Raw genomic sequence first — 23458 nt, forward strand, 5'->3', positions numbered from 1 at the left:
TAATATATTAAGAGGAATCATTTCAGAGGAAAAAAAACATTAGGAGTCATACCCGGAACTCTGGGAAAACAACAATCTTGATATTAATCATCTGTAACAATATTCATTTTGTTCAAATTTTTCTGGTCTTTTATCATTTTCAAATCTTAACCGTTTCCTACTTCAGTAGAACTTCATTTGCTGTATATTCTCAAAGGATTCGATTAGATTATCCATGTGGCTCATTAACTAGACTATATCTGAAGCAAAGTCATTCTCTACCACCGTCAGGTCCTGGAGCACCCTCCAGATGACATTCAATGCAACCTCCACGGGAGCCAAAAACTCCAAGCTGATAGCTCTTAAGGGTTTAGGAGTAGCACCGCCGACACGGGTTCAGCTGTAAACGACTTCCGTTTCAGCATACACTCCTGACTTACTCCTCCACTCCTTTGGGCATGGTGGTTAAATGATTTTTGAGCGATGAAGTTGTTTCCAGGTCCAAGAGCATCGACGCTCCTTCGTCGGCGCTAATCAAAGGACTCATCAACCCAATCATCTATGGGCAGCTCGTCATACAGCGGTCCCACACTTGCTGCACAGGGGACAAAACGCTGGTCATCGGCGGCTGACCCCCCATTGTCCCCTTCCTCTGTTAAGGCAACTGCAATGCAGAGAGGAAATTTCAAGTGAACAAAAACTGAACTTCAGAGGACAGCTGGGCCGTTGAGTGTACGAGCTTCAGGTCACCATCTTTCCCCTCTCCCTAATTTGGGACACTCTTTGTCTGGTTTCTCCTCAGAGGCCTGTCTGATATGGGTAACCCTTCAGCATAGCTCTCTGAGTCATTGAAACACGGAAGCCCCTCCACCACTTACAAGGTGGTGTCCCTTCGGAGGGGGGGAAATACTGTTCTAAACCAGTGGTTCCCAAACCTGGACCTAGAGGCACCCAGCAAGTCAAGTTTTCAAGATACCCAAAATGAATATTCGTGAGAGAGATTTGCATATAATGGAGGCAGTGTATACAAATCAAGTTCATGCATATTAATTGTGGATATCCTGAAAACTCCAGGACTGGACTTGGGAAATACTGGTTTACAACAAAAATAAAACGTATACTGTCAAGAAAAAAGAAAGGGAACAATAATATTTCAAAGGAAAATAAAGGCAATTCATTCCAACAAAAGCAAAACCAAACAAATGGGACAGAATAAGGGTAGGGGAGGAAGGGGACTGGGATGAAGACAAAAAAAGGTAAATGTGGGAACAAGAAAAAGGGAGGGGAGGTAAAGAATGTATGGGAAACAGTGGTACTAGCAGCAAACAGCCCTATGGGAAATTACATGCTTGGCAAAATAGCCAGGCCTTTATTACTGGTTTGAAATTTTTAAAAGGACAACTCTGCTTATGATAACACCAGAAGTTGTCTGAGTGCTCTCCCATGTTTGATGGTCCAGCATACAGTATAGAAATAAAGTGGGGGGGGGGGGGGTTAAGTGTGTGCTAACCTACAAAATACTGCTCATTAAGGGGGTCTTTTATTAAAGGCTTAATGCATGTTATCTGCCACAGGACCTATTTTATTCCTATGGGCTCTGCTGCAGATGATTTGAGGTAATTTTTATTAAAAGACCCCCTAAAAGGAACATTTTTGATATGACATGTAAGTCCAACTTTGGACAAGGCATACACAGCGCTGTACACCATACACAAAAGACAGTCCCTGCTCAAAGAGCTTACAATCTAGATAAGACAGGTAAACAGACAGAACAATTAAGGGTAAGGAAATAAAGAGGTGAGGATAAAGGACAGGGTAAGTGAGTTAGGAGTCAAAAGCAGTGGTAAAGAGGTGGGTTTTGAGTTTGGACTTGAAAACGGCTAAAGACGGGGCTAGACGTACAGGCTCGGGAAGACTATTCCAGGCGTGAGGTGCAGCAAGATAAAAGGAACGGAGTCTTGAATTAGCAGTAGAGGAGAAAGGGACAGATAAGAGAGATTTATCCACAGAACGGAGTACTCGAGGGGGAACGTAGGGGGAGACAAGAGTGGAGAGGTACTGGGGAGCGACAGAGTGAATGCACTTATAGGTCAATAAGAGAAGTTTGAACTGAATACAGAAACAGATAGGGAGCCAGTGAAGTGACTTAAGGAGAGGGCTAATGTGGGCATAGTGACTTTGGCGGAAAATGAGTCGCGCAGCAGAGTTTTGGATTGATTGAAGAGGAGAGAGATGGCTAAGAGGGAGTCTGGTGAGAAGTAGGTTACAATAATCAAGACAAGAGGTGATAAGAGTGGATAAGGGTTTTGGTAGAGTGCTCAGAGATGAGGGGACGGATTTTACTGATGTTATACAGAAAGAAACGACAGGTTTTGGCAATCTATTGAATGTGAGCAGAAAAGGAGAGAGAGGAGTCAAAGATTACCCCAAGGTTACAAGACAGGGCCATGGGCATTTAGGGAGACTGAATATGAGGGAAACTACCACAAGTCAGACTTGTACTTACAAATGAGGACCTCCTTTGCTGCTGGAGGCTCCAAGTGACTAGTCTGTTTGATTGCAGAGGGTTCATAAGGGTCTGTTTGCTGGTGGGGGTGAGGGTAAGGGGTCTATTTGCTGGCAGGAGATCAGGTGAAGGCTATGTTTGTTGGCAGCATGTAGAGTGAGGGGTCTGTTTGCTGGAAGGCAGATAGATGTTGTTGGGTAGGTTGGAGAAACTGGAAGATGGGGTCTGCATAGTGGGGGGGGGGGGGGGGGGCAGGCACTGATTCTAGGATTTGGGCCCTTTGCAGAAGTAGTGATTTTAGAAACTGCCCCCATGTCTATGTGTGTGGGGGGAGGGGAGAGCATGTTTATTTTCACCATATCCAGCTTTCTAAAATCACTGCTCTCTGTTTCACAAGGTTTTATATTTGGAAAAGCCTCTTCTAAAATAGTATGGGGATTCCACTCATCCCATCTTGGATGTTTGAATTCTCCTTTACATATCCTTTCTAAAATATGCTTCATATGTCTTTAACAAATGCTAACATAAATGTCAGAATTTACACTTACCTTACAGGTTCAGAAATTTACACCAATTTGAGAGCAGATGTAAATGTCACCACACACAAATTAGTCCATTTTATAATCTACTAGAAAAAAATGCCCGTTTCTGAAGGGAAGGAAACGGGTGCTAGGAAGACCATCCCCCACCCTCCCTTGCTGTTCCAGACTCCGCCCTCCCTCCGTTTTCACCCCCGCACCGCGTTACGGACCCCTGTAACCCACTTCCGCGACCCTGTCGTCCCCCCTTCTCGGCGAAAACCGTCCCACACCGCCGTGGAGTACCTGTGCTGATGGGGGACCCCAACCCCCATCAGCCGAAGTCCTGTGCTGGCCTTCGCGTTGCTTCCTCAATGATCTTTTGTTGAAGTTCCTCTGAGTGCGTCTGACGTCATATGTACGCAGAGGAACTTGAACAGAAGATCATTGAAGAAGGAATGCCGCGAAGGCCAGCACAGGACTTCGACTGATGGGGATTGGGGTCCCCCATCAGCAGAGGTACTGGACGGTGGCGGGGGACGGTTTTCGGCGAGAAGGGGGGGTTGACAGGGTCTCGGAAGGGGGGTACAGGGGGCCGTAACACGGGGGGGTGTTGAAATCGGAGGGAGGGCGGAGTGTGGAACTCAGTGGGAGGTGCGTGAGGGGAAACAGGGTGTTGATGCTCATCGGGTGGGGAGGCGGGTTGGTGATGCGGCGAGGGAGGGTCTGTGTTGCCCCGCTCCCTGCTACTTGCTCCGCAGTGGCAGGGAGCGGCGCACTGACAGCTGATTCCCATGCAGGTGGAGGAGTTCCCTACTCCTCCCCTTGCTTTGGAATCAGCTGTCACTGATGTCACCAACGTCAGTGCCTGCCTGCCTAGCAGACCACCTCTGAGGGAGGCACAGTCCCAGGCACATTAGAACGTTGCAGGTGAGAATTATTATATAGGATGTGTGCATTTGCAAACCTGCCCATGCTCCACCCAAAATCTACCTCTACACAGCTACCAGCAAAGTATATGTCACCGCAGGGGTCCTTTTACCGCAGCTTGGTAAGATGACCCTTAAGTGTCCCCTAGTCTTTACTTTTTGAAAGAGTAGAAAATCGATTCACGTTTACCCATTCTATGCCACTCAGGATTTTGTAGACCTCAGTCATATCCCCCTCAGCCATCTCTTTTCCAAGCTGAAGATCCCTAACCTCTTTACCCTTTCCTTACTTTTATGCCGGTCAGAATTTTAAGAGTTAATTTACACCTGTATGTGGTCACATATGCACAAAACTTACTTTATAAAATTGTTCCTTTAATGCTTCTTATAAAACTACACCGCATATAAAAGCACATATGATGGAAAGATTCCACATATTTGTATGGACATTATTATGAGCATGTTCTGGAACAGAGTTAGGGGAAAACAAGAGTGGAGTTGCAGTTTACATGTGTCCTTTATAAAATGCACACAATCATGCCTATTGTCTGCAACTCCAAATGTAGCATGTGCGACCCTGTTCAGAGTCGTGACCAACAATTTGGGAAGCTCTGGGGTGGGGATTGGAGTGCTAGGGGGGATTGGATAGGTAGGTGTGATGGCAGAGGGGGACCAGGAGGATGCTGACCCACCACTGCTGCAGCTTTATTTTTTTTACACTTGGAGCAGCCCTGGGACCTATGTTGCATCCACTGGCCTGGGAATGTAATGTGGCCCCTTGTGATAGGCATCTGCCCTCTGTACTAAATACAGTCAGATGCTGGGCATGCTCTCTGCATTTACCACACAGATTTTGTATTTACTACACCTTCATTTTGCAGCTATGGTGCAAAGAAAGCAAAATGTTACCAGAGTTTAGTAAACATGGCCCTTAATGTGGGGAATACACAGATAACAACCTTCTGGGGTGTTATGGGGAACGTGACACTTAGTATAGATTGCACAAAAACGGGACTCTACCATATTCTTGCAGTAGACTAAGTAGTATCTGGAAAGTGATTGTGTTCCCTTTTATCTATAGACCCGAATTCACAACAGAACTAACTCCACACCAAATGGTATTACAAAAATGAAATGGGTATCTTATCATGAGAATATCATGGAGCAAATGCACTTGAATCCCTAAATAGACTGCTCAGTAAGCCAGTTATTCTAAATCCACGGCACTTATAAAACAAACTATGCATGGTAACTATCAGTAGTGTGCTGGTAAATTTTTAACAGGCTCTCTCCCCGGTCCACCTTGGCGCCCCCCCCCGTCCACCTCAGCGCCCCCCCCCCCCCATCCACCTCTGCACCCCCCATCCACCACTGTGCCCCCCATCCACCTCTGCGCCCCCCCCCCAAAATTGCAGAGCTGGCTATAGCTGGGGGGGGGCAATGCATTACTCTCTCCAGAAAAAAAAATTAAATGATCCCAGGTTCCAATCTAATTCATGTTTAATATGGGATAAAATGCCATAAATAAGTAAATAAATATCAACTTTTAACATTCAGCACCTGATTCTCAAAGTGGACATATTCCAAACACTATAATGAAAATAAAATTATTTTTTTCTACCTTTGTTGTCTGGTGACTTTGTTTATCTGATCATGCTGGCCCAGTATCTGATTCTGCTGCTCTCTATCTGTTCCCTTGACTCCGTTTCCAGGGCTTCCTTTCCATTTATTTCTTTCTTTCCTCCTTTCTTCTTCATTTCTGGTCCTCCGCAGACTTGACTGTACAGTGGATCCAGCTTCTGCCTATTTTCTCAATCCAAGTGCAGTTTCTCTCCTCACTTCCTTTTCCCTCATCTAATCTCCTTCCTCTATCTTCCCTCCATGTCCAGCATTTCTTCTCTCTCCCTTCCCTCCCCTCCATCCATGTCCAGAATTTCTCTTGCCCTCCCCTCCATCCATGTCCTGAAACTCTCCTCTCTCCCTGCCCCTCTCTATCCATCCATGCCCAGCAATTCTCTCCCCTGCCCCCTCTACCCATCCATACCCAGCGATTCTCCTCCCTCCCCTGCCCTCCCGCTCCCATCCATGTCCAGCGATTCTCTGTCGCCCCCACCCTCCCATCCCGCTCCCATCCATCTTTTTGTATTACCTCCGTCGAAGCGCCACGTTATTTAAAGCCCTGCTGCCCGTCTCCAGCCTTCCCCTGCTTGCTTCATGATGATGTTCATTCCCTCAGTCCCGCCTTCACGGAAAAAGGAAATGACATCAGAATGACGTCAGAAGGCAGAACAAAGGGCACAAACTCATCAGAAGCAAACAGGGAAGGCTGAAGACTGGCAGCAGGGCTTTAAATAACGCGGCGCTTCGACGGAGGTAATACAAAAAGACGGATGGGAGCGGGAGGGGAGGGTGGGGGCGAAGGACATCGTTGGACATGTTTGGGAGTGGGAGGAGAGGTAAGCATGACCTATGATGGCGCCCTCCTGCCACGCTTACCTCCCATAATGGAGCCGGCTCACCCCCAAGAAAAACCAGCTCGCAAGAGCTGTCAAAATTTAACAAGCGGCTCTTGCGAGCCGGAGCGAGCCGGCTCCAGCACACCACTGGCTATACAACCTAAAGGGAGATATCAGCAGATGGCAGAGTGTTCTTCAAATGGTTAGTCAAATGCAAAGCAGCAGCGGCACTTCAGATAGAATGCAAAACAGTCACCTTTTGCCTCAGATATGAGCACCTTTTATACAGAAATTATGAGCTGCAGCTGGGCTAATGATGTGCATTCTGGCCTTGATGTTGATGCACAATAACTTTATTTATCCCAAACATTGTGATTTCAAGGGCCACTGTATTGTCTCAATGGTGCCAAGTTGAAGGGGTCACCTTGATAATGAGCCAGGGTTTCAAAAACAATGTGTAGTTTTGCCTCACTTCTCTGGCTGCAAGGGAAATTCTAAGAGTCCTTGGCTGGTCTGGCCATGATGTTGGTGCTGATAACAACATTGTTATTGTGGTACATTGGCACCCTTGGCAGTGTTCTCTAGTCTGTATGCAAGACCGAAGCTCATTAAGCAACAGACTTTAGCAGTGAAAGATAAAATACAACAGAGTCTATATTTTAAAGTCAGGGTGTTAATGCTGGATAGTGCCATATAGAATAATCCTATAGATTTTGTTCTATAGGAATATACAGTGCAGTATATAGTGCTTTATATAGTGCTTATTTTGTTCCTACATTAAAACATGAGATCTATGAGTCTCAATATTTTATTTTAAGATTTGCAGTATATCAAATAAATATGAATATGAAATGTGTCTAAAGAAAGGAGATTGTTACATATAATATGTATGATTTTTTTGCCAGGTAAAAATACTTGAATAATGCACTTTTTACAAGTTTTCAACATAGTTACTTTGGGAATAGTGATAACAATGGCCCCAGATTCAGGCAAATGTGAAGAAATATCAAACACCTGTGCAGTCATTTCATGTGGGACTCATTCACACAATGGATTACCAGGCAGGGATGGGCGAGATGGCAAAGAAGGTCCAAAAGGAGAAAAAGGAGATTTAGGTAGGTAAATATTTATCCTCTCATCCATTTTCTCTGTAAAGAACTTGTCAGTAACTGTTGTGTTTGTTCGAGAGAAGAAATAAAAACCTTCTAACCTAAACTTTTGCTTGAACGTAAAGTAGCAAACTTGTTCAAAGCCTAAACTGGGAATTGGAATTGTTTCCATGTTATCAAGATAAGAAAAAAATTACTACATTATTTACTGTAAGTATTGGATAAAGAAAGCCATCTTTCTGATTTGACAAAATTGCTATCATCTCCCAGTTTGCAATAATCTTATTTTTAAAAAACCACTATTCTAAGTATCTTTTCATTATAAAAACAAATTTACTAATTAAAGGGTCTTTTTACTAAGCTGCAGTAAATTATTGCCTTAGTGAACCCTTATGCAGGTTTTTCCTGTGCACTAAGGTAGAGAGCCGCATGGGGATGGGGTCAGTAGGAATCCCACAGTTCCCACGGGACTCCCACAATGATCCCCTCCAGGTTGACGAGACTCCCGAGGGGATGGACAAAGGTCCTGTGGGGATCCTGCAGGGATGGAGGAAATGTAATACCAGGCCAGTCTACCTATTCTTTTCTTGTGCCATGGCAATTATAATAGCACTAAAAATATTAATGGATATAGTTGATAGGATTGAAAGGGGAAGTTATCAACATGGGCTACTGTTGAGTTATTTTATCACGTCAGGCTATTTCAGCACATGGGATGGGCAGGAATGGATGAGATTACTCACGGGGATGGATATGGATGGAGGAGATTCCAGTGGGAACGGGCGGGATGGGTGAAATTTCAGTCCCGTGCAACTCTCTATACTAACGCCATTTTTACTAGAGCAGGAAAATAGCTGATTTTCCATTTCTCTTATTAATGGCCATACAATAATGTTTCCTACCAATAATCCAAAATGTTGCTTATGGCTGCTTGAGAAGACACCACATCTAAAGTCAAACAATTAAATATTAGAAAAACTGAAGCCTCAACCACCTTGGGGGAGCAGCCAACTGACTGTCTAATCAACCCCAAATGGGTTTAACTATCACTGGCTTCTTACCACAGACTAGAAAAACGACAGTGAGAAACAACTCCCCTATGGGAGAAAAAAAAATCACTTCCAAAAAAACCAGTCTATAGACTTGAACCTTTTGAATACTCAGGGAATATGCCGTTGCCACTGGAAGATTGGTTTGCAAGCAGAAGTGGATCGATTTCTGACGTTAAAAATAAGCGGTATTGTTTTTCTTTTGAAGCTGGGTTCAGTCTTGTGGAACTGTTTGTGAACAATTTTTCATATAATAGGACTGTTGTTCAGAAGATATCATATAGGGTGTTAAATATAATATCAAATAGACTGTCTTTTTTCGGTAGTAATTTGTTCTCCCGTATTAGGGGAGTTGTTTCTCTTTGCCGTTTTTCTAGTCTGTGATTAGTCAGTAGACCGCTCCCCCAGGGTGGTTGAGGCTTCACTTTTTCTTAAATATAATAATTATATTTCTCTATTTATGCAAAACAGGTCTCATGAAGGACATGGAAAGAGGGATGAAATTTAACATTCTATCTTTTACAATTATCATCTAAATGGTATGCATGTTATTTACGAGGCTATTTTTATAGCCTAACCCAAAGATGAGGTAATGAATCGATTTTTTCAGGGATAACAAACTATAAAGATAGGGGTTAGACTGAATAAAAATGAGTTTGACTTTAGATGCGACATCTCAATCAGCCGTAAGCAAAAGTTTGGTAGGAAATTTTTAATATTTTGCTTTCCCATTGATTTTTGCATTCAATAATGTTGCCATTAGCTTGCAGCCATTAATAAAAATAATCATGTGAGCGCTTACGAGGGCTCACATTGTAATTCTGTGCTAGCCAGTTAGTGATCAATAATGTGGATGTGCTAACTGGTTAGTACAGGAACACTTATGCTCTGCTCCCTGATATGCCCACTCCAACAAACATTTTAAAATATTTTTCAGTATGCGGGTAGCGTGCGCTAATTTGGAACTTACAGCAGGACACCAAGCCATTTTAAGCTGTGACAAGCAAACACTAGCGCTTATCACAGCTTAGTAAAAGGAGCCCTAAAAATGTTATTCAACATTCAAATTCAACACAAGTTCTAAATTATCCAAAGAAACATGCAATTCAGCTGTATGGTCCGTTTCTGTATCTTGAGAAACAGAGATTTGAACATAATAAAGCCTAACCACTTTCTGCAGAGAATCTACTGATGTACCAAAAATTTCAACCATGTTTTCTTATTATTTCTACTAATTTCAGGTGGTAAAATCTGGTCATAGCACATCCTAATGTGGAACTGTCCTGTGCACTAAGCCCAGATTTACTGTCTCAGTAATAAAGCCTTTTTAAATATATATATATAGAAGCATTTTCCAGCATGCACTAACTGGACAATTCAGACTTAACATTTGAGCACTTAGGGGTATGTTTAGTAAGGTGTGTTAACGTTTTTAATGCGCCCATAAATTTAAGGTGCATTAAACGCTCACGTGCCTATACATTTCTATGGGTGCATTAGCGTTTAACGCACGTACACCATTTACGTATGTTAAAAATGCTAACGCGCCCATGGCGCTGCTTAATAAACCTAGCCCTTAGTGCCTCCTAAAGGTAAATGCTCCCACATTAATTGTTTTGCAAGTCCAGTGTGCTAATGAAAGAATTAGCTCAGGAGTTTTAAAATATATATTTTGAAGCTCCTGAGCTAATATTTTCATTAGCACACTGGACATGCAAAAAAATTAATGTGGGAGCATTTACTTTTAGGTTGCACTATCAGGTGAATTTTCGAAAGAGAAGGGCTCCCATCTTCCGACACAAAACGGGAGATGGGCGTCCTTCTCGCAAGGTTGCCCAAATCAGCATAATAGAAAGCCAATTTTAGGCGCCCTCAACTGCTTTCCGTTGCGGGGATGACCAAAGTTCACGGAGGCGTGTCGGAGGTGTAGCGAAGGCGGGACTGGGGCGTGCTTAACACATGGGCGTCCTCAGCCGATAATGGAAAAAAGAAGGGTGTCCCTGACGAGCACTTGGACGACTTTACTTGGTCCATTTTTTTTCATGACCAAGCCGTGAAAAGGTGCCTGAACTGACCAGATGACCACCGGAGGGAATTGGGGATGACCTCCCCTGACTCCCCCAGTGGTCACTAACCACCTCCCACTCCAAAAAAAAAATTAAAAACTTTTATCTTTTTCAATATGGGTGAAGGATGTCCTTCGCTATGCCTCCGTCCCTGCGACTGCAGTTGAGGACGTCCAAAATGTGGATGTTTCTTGTAAAAGGACATCAATGCCTTTGCTATGCCTCTGACATCCCCTTTATTTATTTGGATTTTGGCTCATCAGTAGCAGCAGTGGGATTTAAAGCAGCCACTTCTGGATTGCAAGACCAGTGCTTTAACCACTAGGCCACTCCACTCCCTTGAAGTTTGGCCGTCCCTCGGGGGGAGATATGTGTGTGTCAGCGGAGGCATAACGAAAGCGTTGACATCCTTCTTTCAAACATTTTGGACATCCTCAACTGCCCCCCCCCCCCCCACAGGGACGGCCAAATTTCAAGGGTGTGGAGTGGAGGAGTGGCCTAGTGGTTAGAGCACTGGTCTTGTAATCCAGAGGTGGCTGGTTCAAATCCCACTGCTGCTACTTGTTATCCAAAATCCAAATAAATAAAGGGGATGTCAGAGACATAGCAAAGGCATAGACATTCTTCTAACAGAAACATCCACACCTTGGACATTCTCAACTGCCCTTGCAAGAAAGGAGGCATAGCCAAGAACATCCTTCACCCATACTCAAACACCTGGACTTGTGTTTTTCTAAGGTTGTAGATAGCTATTATACACACAGCTTGTCTGCATGTTTGACGCCATCTTTAGCATGCACAGAGCAGCCACGCATAATGCTTGGCTGCTCTGCACTGGCTTCCCCTCCTTAGGAAGAAAATTGTGTGCAAATGAGCTAACAGCGAGCAGCTCATTTGCATGTGATTTCCTTCATGCATGCCCATTCCTTTCCGAATCGCTAAGGGATCGGTAAGAGAAGGGCTTTTTTCCGTTCAGTTAGTGGGACCAGTGCACTACGAATGCTGGCTCCTCCCACGACCAAATTGCTTGGATTTGGTCATTGCTGAGATGGGCGTCCTCGCTTTCCATTATCGCTGAAAATCAAAAACGACCAAGTCCTGGGGACGACCATCTCTGCTGCGGACGATCTAAATTTGCTGATTTGGGCATCCCCGACCGTATTATCGAAATGAAAGATGGACGCCCATCATGTTTCGATAATACAGGTTTCCCCGCCCCTTGCTAGAGCCGTCCTGCGAGGACGTCCCCAGGAAAACTTGGGCGTCCCTTTCGATTATGCCCCTCCACGTGCTCAAATGTTAAGTCTGAATTATCCAGTTAGTGCATGCTGGAAAATGCTTCCATGCCCATTCCCCATCCATAATATCCTCCACCCAAAAATATTATTTTTAAATATACAGTGGGGGAAATAAGTATTTGATCCCTTGCTGATTTTGTAAGTTTGCCCACTGACAAAGACATGAGCAGCCCATAATTGAAGGGTAGGTTATTGGTAACAGTGAGAGATAGCACATCACAAATTAAATCCGGAAAATCACATTGTGGAAAGTATATGAATTTATTTGCATTCTGCAGAGGGAAATAAGTATTTAATCCCTCTGGCAAACAAGACCTAATACTTGGTGGCAAAACCCTTGTTGGCAAGCACAGCGGTCAGACGTCTTCTGTAGTTGATGATGAGGTTTGCACACATGTCAGGAGGAATTTTGGTCCACTCCTCTTTGCAGATCATCTCTAAATCATTAAGAGTTCTGGGCTGTCGCTTGGCAACTCGCATCTTCAGCTCCCTCCATAAGTTTTCAATGGGATTAAGGTCTGGTGACTGGCTAGGCCACTCCATGACCCTAATGTGCTTCTTCCTGAGCCACTCCTTTGTTGCCTTGGCTGTATGTTTTGGGTCATTGTCGTGCTGGAAGACCCAGCCACGACCCATTTTTAAGGCCCTGGCGGAGGGAAGGAGGTTGTCACTCAGAATTGTACGGTACATGGCCCCATCCATTCTCCCATTGATGCGGTGAAGTAGTCCTGTGCCCTTAGCAGAGAAACACCCCCAAAACATAACATTTCCACCTCCATGCTTGACAGTGGGGACAGTGTTCTTTGGGTCATAGGCAGCATTTCTCTTCCTCCAAACACGGCGAGTTGAGTTCATGCCAAAGAGCTCAATTTTTGTCTCATCTGACCACAGCACCTTCTCCCAATCACTCTCGGCATCATCCAGGTGTTCGCTGGCAAACTTCAGACGGGCCGTCACATGTGCCTTCCGGAGCAGGGGGACCTTGCGGGCACTGCAGGATTGCAATCCGTTATGTCGTAATGTGTTACCAATGGTTTTCGTGGTGACAGTGGTCCCAGCTGCCTTGAGATCATTGACAAGTTCCCCCCTTGTAGTTGTAGGCTGATTTCTAACCTTCCTCATGATCAAGGATACCCCACGAGGTGAGATTTTGCGTGGAGCCCCAGATCTTTGTCGATTGACAGTCATTTTGTACTTCTTCCATTTTCTTACTATGGCACCAACAGTTGTCTCCTTCTCGCCCAGCGTCTTACTGATGGTTTTGTAGCCCATTCCAGCCTTGTGCAGGTGTATGATCTTGTCCCTGACATCCTTAGACAGCTCCTTGCTCTTGGCCATTTTGTAGAGGTTAGAGTCTGACTGATTCACTGAGTCTGTGGACAGGTGTCTTTCATACAGGTGACCATTGCCGACAGCTGTCTGTCATGCAGGTAACGAGTTGATTTGGAGCATCTACCTGGTCTGTAGGGGCCAGATCTCTTACTGGTTGGTGGGGGATCAAATACTTATTTCCCTCTGCAGAATGCAAATAAATTCATATACTTTCCACAATGTGATTTTCAGGATTTAATTTGTGATGTGCTATCTCTCACTGTTACCAATAACCTACCCTTCAATTATGGGCTGCTCATGTCTTTGTCAGTGGGCAAACTTACAAAATCAGCAAGGGATCAAATACTTATTTCCCCCACTGTATAATGCACAATTAGCGCAAACAAATAGGCATATTACACCAAAATGCCTTAACACCTTTTCTCATATGCTAACCATGCATTAGGGCTTGATGACCTTCAATGAAAGGGCCCCTAGGGAAGTTTATAGAATGAAGATGTCTACTGCTTGACAAGTTTTCTGCCTAATATCCATGCAAAGAGGGGAGTGTTGCAGGTCACCCAGTAACAGCAATATTCAAACCAATATCCGGTAGCTAACTGGATAAAGGTAGGACAGCAGTTTTCTGGATAGCAGCCTTCAAATCACTGCTTTCTGAATACTTATTGTTGCTGCCTTTGGTCCATCTATTCAGCACCCTGGAAATATCTGGATAGTGCTGAGACAGTATATAAGTATTGCCATACTGGGACAGACCGAAGGTCCATCAAGCCCAGCATCCTGTTTCCAGCAGTAGCCAATCCAGATCACAAGTACCTGGCAAGATCCCCAAAAAGTACAATACATTTTATGCTGCTTAACTGAAAAATATGCAGTGAATTTTCCCCAAGTCCATTTTAATAATGGTCTATGGACTTTGCCTTTAGGAATCCATCCAAACCTTTTTTTTAAACCCCGCTAAGCTAACTGCTTTTACTATATTCTTTGGCAACAAATTCCAAAGTTTAATTACACAGCAGTCTGTAAGAATATTCAGTAGTACTATCAGGATAGTGCTGCTAAATATTCATGGCCAGCACCAGCTAAGGAATTTATCTGTATAACATCAGCCATTAGGCAGATAAGTGTCTTTGAATATCAGGCCTTTTATTTTTACCCTTGTAGAAAAACATGCAAGTCTATGAAATTTAACATTATTATGGGGTCCTTTACTAATGGTTTGCACTGGTTGGCTTAGTAAATGATCCCCTTAGTGTCTTATGTTTTCTGCAGGATATTTCTGGGTTAACACACTTTTCATACCAGATGTGCACTATGGATATCATTACATGAATGTATACATAGAAAACCAGTCTTCATACATAAGCCTGTTGGAGAGGTAGTAAAGGTTCTATAGTCAATGGAAAGAGTAATGGTTCTGTTCTAATTCTTAAAATATAGGATTTTTTTATACATTCCAATTAAGGGCCTGACTAAGCTTATTTTACAAAGTAAATAAAGCCCTTAATCAAACTTACCAATGTAAAATACTCAAGCATGACCTAACATTGTTGATTAATGCTATATACTATCAAATACTTTTAAGTAATTTATAGTCTGCCTTTCTATTATGCTCAATTAACTCCTAGGATTACAAGGACTGAGAGGCTTACAAGGTCCGCCAGGAAAAGCAGGCCCTACTGGACCAAAGGGGGCTAAAGGACCACCCGGTGAAAAAGGACAAGAAGGAAAAAGTGGACTTTTAGGTATGTGGAATTAACACTTTCCATATAAACTGATTCATATCTGTAGGTGGTCTTCAACCAGTTAGACACAGCAAGCAGTTAAGTATTATTAAAGAAGCAATTTCTATATCATAAATGAGTATTATTCAAGCTGGTTCAACTGGTTGAAGACCACCTACTGCCCGGTTTAGTACCACTGAATATTGGTGGTTGGACGGAGACAGGTGATTTAAGAGGGCCAGAGCCTCTCTAGCCCGCTTAAATTTCTCGGAATATTGGCCCCTATGGTATTTAGGTCCTACCTGATAGAATAGTGCCTAGTGCAAATAGGCACCTGACTGCCTTTCATGTGCTGTGGCGTTTACCTCTAGGCAGCAGTTTTTAGAATTGCCTTATAAAGGGTGGGGGGGGGGGGTGAGGAAGGGATTTATCATCCATGAAAATAATGTTGCAAACTTATTTGAGCTAAAAACTTGGAAAGGGTCATATTTATTGTTATACTATAAGATTTCATCATTGTAAACCCCCTTTCCAAGTTTTTAGCTCAAATAAGTTTGCAACATTATTTTCACAGATGATAAATCCCTTCCTCACCCCCCACCCCCACCCTTTATAAGGCAATTCTAAAAACTGGTGCCTAGAGGTAAACACCACAGCACATGAAAGGCAGTCAGGTGCCTATTTGCACTAGGCACTATTCTATCAGGTAGGACCTAAATACCATAGGGGCCAATATTCTGAGAAATTTAAGCGGGCTAGAGAGGCTATGGCCCTCTTAAATCACCTGTCTCCATCCAACCACCAATATTCAGTGGTACTAAACCGGGCAGTGCCGCTGAATATCGCCTCTGACCAGTCCCCCCAAAAAGTGGGATGGTCAGGAGTGGGCTAGGGGGCATATTGAGGAGAAGCCAGAGCTTATGTAGATGTTGGTGATATTCAGCTCATATGAATGGGCCAACGTGTGGGTGCTGTGGATCTCTGCTGTTCTGTTGCTTCAAGGGCAAAGGTGAAGGTTTTAGACATCACACATATTCCATTGCGACTAGTTCTGAATTATCATACATCCATTAGAAGACTCCTGAGGAAGACCTTTGTAGGCCGAAACATGACTCGTGTCGAGTCTTGGAAGTTATAATAAAGACATTTGTTTGGACATCATCTGCTGCTCTTTGCTTTGTCACCCTCACTGTGTTTGACTCATTTGCATGACTGCAAGTGTTACTGTTCTTCTGTTTTATTGCGATATTCAGCCAAGGCCTGCATAAGCTTAAGCAGGTGAATTTAGAATAGCTCAAAAGCTTAACAAATAAGCTATTTTTAAAACTTGAAGCCCCCCCCCCCCTGAGCCCCCAACACATCCTACTCTTCATTTCCCCTCAGTCCATGGCCACAAGCCACCCCCCCTCCCCAAATGCCTTCTACCCCAACCCCCAACACCTGAGTAGTTCAGGTAGGCCCCCAGGCCTACCATAATCCCTGGTGGTCCCTCACTCCTGCCCCTTGCAGTGTCTTCCCAAAATGGCTCCCACAATCTCTCATGGCAGCACATGACTGAATATCGGGGGGGGGGGGGGGGGATAGTGCCTACACATGGGTTGTCACATCTGTGGCCGTGACCACCCTCATACTTACCCTGTTTCTGGGAGTCAGTGGCTGTGCTGGCTTCTGCTTGTCTCTGTGTCTGTCTCTGTCTTAGTTTCTCTCTGGCTCTGTGTGCTGATTGCCTTACTGGACCTCACCTGTGTGAGCTATGCCTCTTCCAAGATGGCTGCCGACTCCTCTTTGCCAGTATCCAAGATGGCTCCCGCTTGTCCTTCCTGTGGGCTGTCTTCTCTGAGTGTCAAGCCTCTGTTTGGAGGCAAGGAGATTGCTGCAGCTGTGCCTCTGGTGTTGAAGGGCTTTATTAATCACTTAGAGACTGCAGCCCTGGCCTTTGCATTGCCAATGCTTCCGCAGTGCCTTAGGTCCCGAGGTTAGTGTGCTGTTTGCACAGTTAGCTTTCCTTGACTTTTCCTGTGGGGTTTCCAGCCCTTTTGTGTTTATTGCTCTGTGGGTTTCCAGCCCTTCTGTGTTTATTGCTCTGTGGGTTTCCAGCCCTTCTGTGTTTGTTGTTCTGGGGGCTTTCAGCCCTTCTGTGTTTATTGCTCTGTGGGTTTCCAGCCCTTCTATGTTTATTGCTCTGTGGGCTTTCAGCCCTTCTGTGTCCATTGCTCTGTGGCCTTTCAGCCCCTCTGTGTTTATTGCTCTGTGGCCTTTCTGCCCTTCTGTGTTTATTGCTCTGTGGGCTTTCAGTCCTTCTGTGTTTATTGCTCTGTGGGCTTTCAGCTCTTCTGTGTTTATTGCTCTGTGGGTTTCTAGCCCTTCTGTGTCCATTGCTCTGTGGCCTTTCTGCCCTTCTGTGTTTATTGCTCTGTGGGTTTCCAGCCCTTCTGTGACCATTGCTTTGAACCTGCCTACTGCCGGAACCCGGACATTCCCTGCCTGTCTGCCTTGCTTTCGCCTAGGTGCCTGGGGGCACTTCTGTATCCTGATTCCTGCTGTTCCTGCTTGCAAGTTCCAGTTCCGGTTTTTCCTGTAAGCCTTGCCGGCTGCCCAAACCTGAGGGCTCAACCCTCGGGGAAAGGTGGCTAAGCGTAGGTGAAGCCTAGGTCCAGTGTGTACCTGTCCAGCGGGTTTCACTCCTGTATGTTCCAGTCCAGTGGGGCCACTCCAGTGTGTTCCAGTCCAGCAGGCTCCACTCCAGTGCGCACCCGTCCGGTGTGTTTCAGTTCCGTGTATTCCTGTGTAGAACTCCAGACCGGGGTTCCGGTCCAGTCTTGTCTCGTCTCTACCTTGAATGTGATCTTGCCTGCCACTGCTGCTCCACGGTAGTGGCCCAAGGACTCACGAACCCAGTGCTCCCGGGGAAGAAGCCTGACATATGCCAAGGTCCTCGAGAACGCGACAGAATGCAAAGGCCATGAGTCCGGCAAGATCAGCCGTCCAGGTGGGCTTCCTGCCCATGACTTCGTTCCCTATGTACAATCCGGGTTCCAACCCCGGTGTAGCTCCTGATTCCAGTTCAGATCCCAGTTCCAACCTGATTTTTTCTTTGGATTCGTTAATGACCCTCCAGGATTACCGGGTACAACTTTTGTCTGATCCAGCCCTGAAGGATACTCCTGAGGCAGCAGCGGAGAGAGAGCGCGTTTCGGGGCGTGGATTTTTTGAAAACCCAGTTTCTGCTATGGATCCCTCTACGAAGCTCTTCCTTTACCACTTCCAACTTCTCTCGGATCCAGCTCTGCAGAATACTCCTGAGGCCTATGCGGCAAGGAGGTGGATGAGTGGTCCCAGTCCAGCTCCGGGTCAGAGTTCCAGTTCCAGTCCAGTTCCTGAGGCTAAGGCTGAAAGAAGGCGCTGTGGGATTTCTCCGCTCAGGGCTCCTCAGCAGTCTCGGAGGTCAGGCCGAGTGAGACGTCGGACCAAGCCTCTGATTCCAGTCCAGGTAGTGCCACCACCTAGGCACCTGAGTCCAGTCCAGGGGGTGCTTCATACCGAGTCCCCGCTTCCAGTTCTAGTAACGATTCCACTTAAGTCTCCGAGTCCAGTCCGAGGGAAGCTTTCGATTGAGCCTCTGATTCCTGCTCAAGTGGCGCTTCGGGCCGAGCCTCCAGTCCTCGTTCAAATGGCATGCCCTTTGAAACCTCTGAGTCCAGTCCGAGGGGTGCTTCTGACGGAGTCTCCAAGGCCTATGCGAGTGGCACTCCGGGTCAAGTCTCCAGTTCTTGTCCAAGTGACCCATCCAGTCAAGCCACTGGGTCCAGTTCGAGTGACGCTTCAGATTGAGCCTCCGATCCCTGTCCAAAGGGTGTTTTCTGCCAAGCCTCAGTTAACGTTCCGTCCCTGCCAGGAGGCAGAGGGCGCCTCGAGTTCCTGTTCCAGCCAAGATCCTGATACCAGTCCGGGTCCCAGTCCCGGTACAGCTCCTGTTCAGAGTTCCCGCTCCAGTCAAGATTCTGATTCCAGTCCGTGTCCCAGTCCCGGTTCGACTCCTGTTCAGAGTTCCTGCTCCAGTCCAGACTCTGATTCCAGTCCAGGTCCCAGTCCCGGTCCAGCTCCTGTCCAGAGTTCCAGTTCCACTTCAGACTTGGATGCCAACCCAAGTTCCAGTTCCAGATCTGCTTCTGTTCAGACTTCTAGTTCCTGTCAAGACTGGGATGCCACTTCGGGCCCCAGCCCAACTTCTGATGTCAGCTGGGGTAGTGGCTCCAGACTTGTTCCTGCCATTACATGGAAGTGCCAAGAGGTCCAGGACATTGTGGGTTCCCTCAGGGAAGGGTTCCTTTTGAATTTTGTTCCTCTTGATGCATCCACGTTCCTGAGGTTGCCCCGTGGTGATTCGAAGGAGCCTCCTGGTCACAAGTTCTACTTTTGTCTGCCAGTTTTGAACTTCTTTGTGACTTCCAGTCCAGTGATCTATGTCTGGCTTTTGAGACCCATCAGGAGGTTTCACCATAGTTACCCCTGGACACCTGAACTCCTCAGGGAGACCGAGAGGGGGGTCTTGAGGAGGGGGTACTGTCACGTCTGTGGCCGTGACCACCCTCAAACTTACCCTGTTTCTGGGAGTCAGTGGCTGTGCTGGCTTCTGCTTGTCTCTGTGTCTGTCTCTGTCTTAGTTTCTCTCTGGCTCTGTGTGCTGATTGCCTTACTGGACCTCACCTGTGTGGGCTATGCCTCTTCCAAGATGGCTGCTGACTCCTCTTTGCCAGTATCCAAGATGGCTCCCGCTTGTCCTTCCTGTGGGCTGACTTCTCTGAGTGTCAAGCCTCTGTTTGGAGGCAAGGAGATTGCTGCAGCTGTGCCTCTGGTGTTGAAGGGCTTTATTAATCACTTAGAGACTGCAGCCCTGGCCTTTGCATTGCCAATGCTTCCGCAGTGCCTTAGGTCCCGAGGTTAGTGTGCTGTTTGCACAGTTAGCTTTCCTTGACTTTTCCTGTGGGGTTTCAGCCCTTCTGTGTTTATTGCTCTGTGGGTTTCCAGCCCTTCTGTGTTTGTTGTTCTGGGGGCTTTCATCCCTTCTGTGTTTATTGCTCTGTGGGTTTCCAGCCCTTCTGTGTTTATTGCTCTGTGGGCTTTCAGCCCTTCTGTGTCCATTGCTCTGTGGCCTTTCAGCCCTTCTGTGTTTATTGCTCTGTGGCCTTTCTGCCCTTCTGTGTTTATTGCTCTGTGGGTTTCCAGCCCTTCTGTGTCCATTGCTTTGAACCTGCCTACTGCCGGAACCCGGACATTCCCTGCCTATCTGCCTTGCTTTCACCTAGGTGCCTGGGGGCACTTCTGTATCCTGATTCCTGCTATTCCTGCTTGCAAGTTCCAGTTCCGGTTTTTCCTGTAAGCCTTGCCGGCTGCCCAAACCTGAGGGCTCAACCCTCGGGGAAAGGTGGCTAAGCGTAGGTGAAGCCTAGGTCCAGTGTGTACCTGTCCAGCGGGTTCCGGTCCCGTGGATTCCAGTCCAGTGGGTTCCGCTCCAGTGTGTTCCAGTCCAGCGGGTTTCACTCCTGTATGTTCCAGTCCAGTGGGGCCACTCCAGTGTGTTCCAGACCAGCAGGCTCCACTCCAGTGCGCACCCGTCCGGTGCGTTCCAGTTCCGTGTATTCCTGTGTAGAACTCCAGTCCGGGGTTCCGGTCCAGTCTTGTCTCGTCTCTACCTTGAAGGTGATCTTGCCTGCCACTGCTGCTCCACGGTAGTGGCCCAAGGACTCATGAACCCAGTGCTCCCGGGGAAGAAACCTGACAGTATGCCAAGGTCCTCGAGAACGCGACATGGGTAGAGTATGGGAAGGCCATGGGCATGTCTCCCAGTTACATGTGTAGTTTATAGAATATTATAAATTGGGTGTCACTTGGCATACTTAGACATGCCAACTTATGCTTGCATAAGAGGTAATGCTTAAATATGGCTGCACCAATGCCAATTTATGCTAGTATTCTATAATGGAATCTTGGCGTTAAGATGCCATTATAAAATTGGTTCTAAGTACTCAGCATTGGGAAGCCTAAACTGAAGCACCAATTTACAAAATTGCTACCTTAAATTCTAACTAGATAGATGAGAAAACAGGAGAAAAAGTGACCTGCTCAAGGTCATTAAGTAATATCATTAAGTGAAGCAGGACTTGAACTCTAGTTTTCATTCTTTCAACCCAATGTAGGTTGGAAAGAATTATAGAAAAGGGATGGTTGGAAAGAATTATAGAAAAGGGATCAAGAATGTTGGTCTGCATCTCTGTCCGTGTGTTGGGGAACAAAATAACTCTCCAAGAATTTAATGGAATGAGATGACACTTGGCCACTGTTCCCTCTAAGCTGACCAAGTCCTCTACCTAAGATCCTGCCAGACACCACAAGTTCAAAAATGGTTCAAATTGGTCTGGGAGTTCTAAAGAGAAAAATCCCCCCAAAACTGGTCCCAATTAATTTCTGTGGGAGAAGGAGTTCCAGCTTCGGTAGCATAGAAACATTAACAGACGGAAATGAATCTTGGCAAAATTAAGCATCGGTTTTTAAAGCTCCTGTGGTTGTCAAAGCTTTAATCAAAGGCAGTGTGCTTAACGCTGCTATAAATAAACCAAAGGGACACATTTCATCAAAAAAAATGTGACTTCATCAGGATCTTGAGATATGTGGGCAACCAATTTGAAAAAACAAAGAAAACAAATAACTAAATATCAAAAACCCAACATTGATCCACTGGATAGTTTCTTCATATCTAAAAAGGTGCGGAGTTGATTTGGTTCATAGAAAACATATTTATTGCCCAGGAAATGTACTAAACACTTGCAAGGATATGCTATCAAAAAGGATGCACCTAGTTTCCTTGCTTCCTCTCTTAGTCCCAGAAATTGTTTCCTTCTATCTTGCGTAGCCTTAGTCACGTCTGGAAATATCTAAATTCTTTGACCACAAAAAGGTAACGAAGCATACTTGAAATGTAATCTCATCACTGAGTTCAAGTCCTGCTCAAATACAAATGAAACAATAAGCATCCCTCGAGTAGGTATTTTGGACAATGAATCTTCTAGCAACGCAGACAAATCTTGAATCTCTGATCTAATTCCCATTGATTGAGGCAAATTCCCAACTTTCACAGGATCCACTCGTTGTTAAATATGTTTTATGACATGGGGGGAATAGCTGAAGAAGGAATTTTCAAATTTTCCGTTAAATATTTTTTGAAGAAATCTATAAGAGTCATACATGAAGCTCTAGGAAAATTCAACAGTCTTAACGTTAAACGTCTATTATAATTCTCCATTTGTTCAATTTTCTGGTGAAATAGTGGGGATATTCAGGGTTAAGCCGTTTTCATTTGTATAATTTTTTCATTAGATAACTGATCTCCTTGTCTTATCCCACTTCCCCCCCCCCCCCCCAATTTGTGATCTAAGAAAGAGTGTATTGAATTACCTGAATCTAATAATTTTCTTTATATTATTTTCTCTATATTTCATTGCGAGTTTATTCTATTACTTGTAAAATTTAAATTGCCATAAATTAAAAAAAAATAATAATAAATAAATAAATATATATATATATATATATATATATATATATATATATATATATATATATATATATATATATATATATATAAAGCAGAAATGCATTGCTTACTTTGCGATTGCTGTGTATGCAGCAGAGACAGACTTTCATCTCGGCTAGGCACTACTGATGTCAGACGCCAACACTTGGTGCTTTAATAACTGATATTATACACGTCACTCACTAGCATACAAGTTTATAACAAATATAAAATTAAAACAGAATGTACAAATATTAAATCTAACAAAAATACTACTACCAAAAACTAAAAAATAAATTTAAACACCGCACCTTACTGGGAGGGGGGGGGGGGGGGCTATGGCATGTGCTCAGGACTCAGGAGGTTGAGCTTGACAATTATCTACTACTACTACTACTACTTAACATTTCTAGAGCGTTACTAGGGTTACGCAGCGCTGTACAATTTAACAAAGAGAGACAGTTCCTGCTCAAAGAGCTTACAATCTAATAGACAAGTGAACGGTCGGTCCGATAGGGGCAGTCAAATTGGGGCAGTCTGGATTCACTGAACGGTAAGGGTTAGGTGCCGAACGCAGCATTGAAGAGGTGGGCTTTAAGCAAAGACTTGGAGACGGGCAGGGAGGGGGCTTGGCGTAAGGGTTCAGGAAGGTTGTTCCAAGCATAGGGTGAGGCGAGGCAGAATGAGCGAAGCCTGGAGTTGGCGGTGTTGGAGAAGGGTACTGAGAGGAGGGATTTATCCTGTGAACGGAGGTTACGGGCGGGAACGTAAGGGGAGATGAGGGTAGAAAGATAGTGAGGGGCAGCAGACTGAGTGCATTTGTAGGTAAGAAGGAGAAGCTTGAATTGAATGCGGTATCTGATCGGAAGCCAGTGAAGTGACCTGAGGAGAGGGGTGATATGAGTATATCGGTTCTGGCGGAATA

General features: G+C 45.2%; 1 protein-coding gene across 1 annotated transcript in view; it reads left to right on the top strand.

Annotated features, from left to right (window-relative positions):
• The window catches only part of LOC115470250 (mannose-binding protein-like), a 39403-nt gene that overhangs the window by 3938 nt on the left and 12007 nt on the right, over positions 1 to 23458 (top strand). The window contains exons 2-3 of the mRNA XM_030203262.1: positions 7294 to 7503; positions 14871 to 14987. Of these exons, the coding sequence (XP_030059122.1) occupies positions 7311 to 7503; positions 14871 to 14987 (310 nt within the window). The 5' untranslated portion in view covers positions 7294 to 7310. The remainder of the gene's footprint in view (positions 1 to 7293; positions 7504 to 14870; positions 14988 to 23458) is intronic.

Source organism: Microcaecilia unicolor, chromosome 5 (genome assembly GCF_901765095.1).
Source record: "Microcaecilia unicolor chromosome 5, aMicUni1.1, whole genome shotgun sequence".
NCBI classification, from domain to species: Eukaryota; Metazoa; Chordata; class Amphibia; order Gymnophiona; family Siphonopidae; genus Microcaecilia; species Microcaecilia unicolor.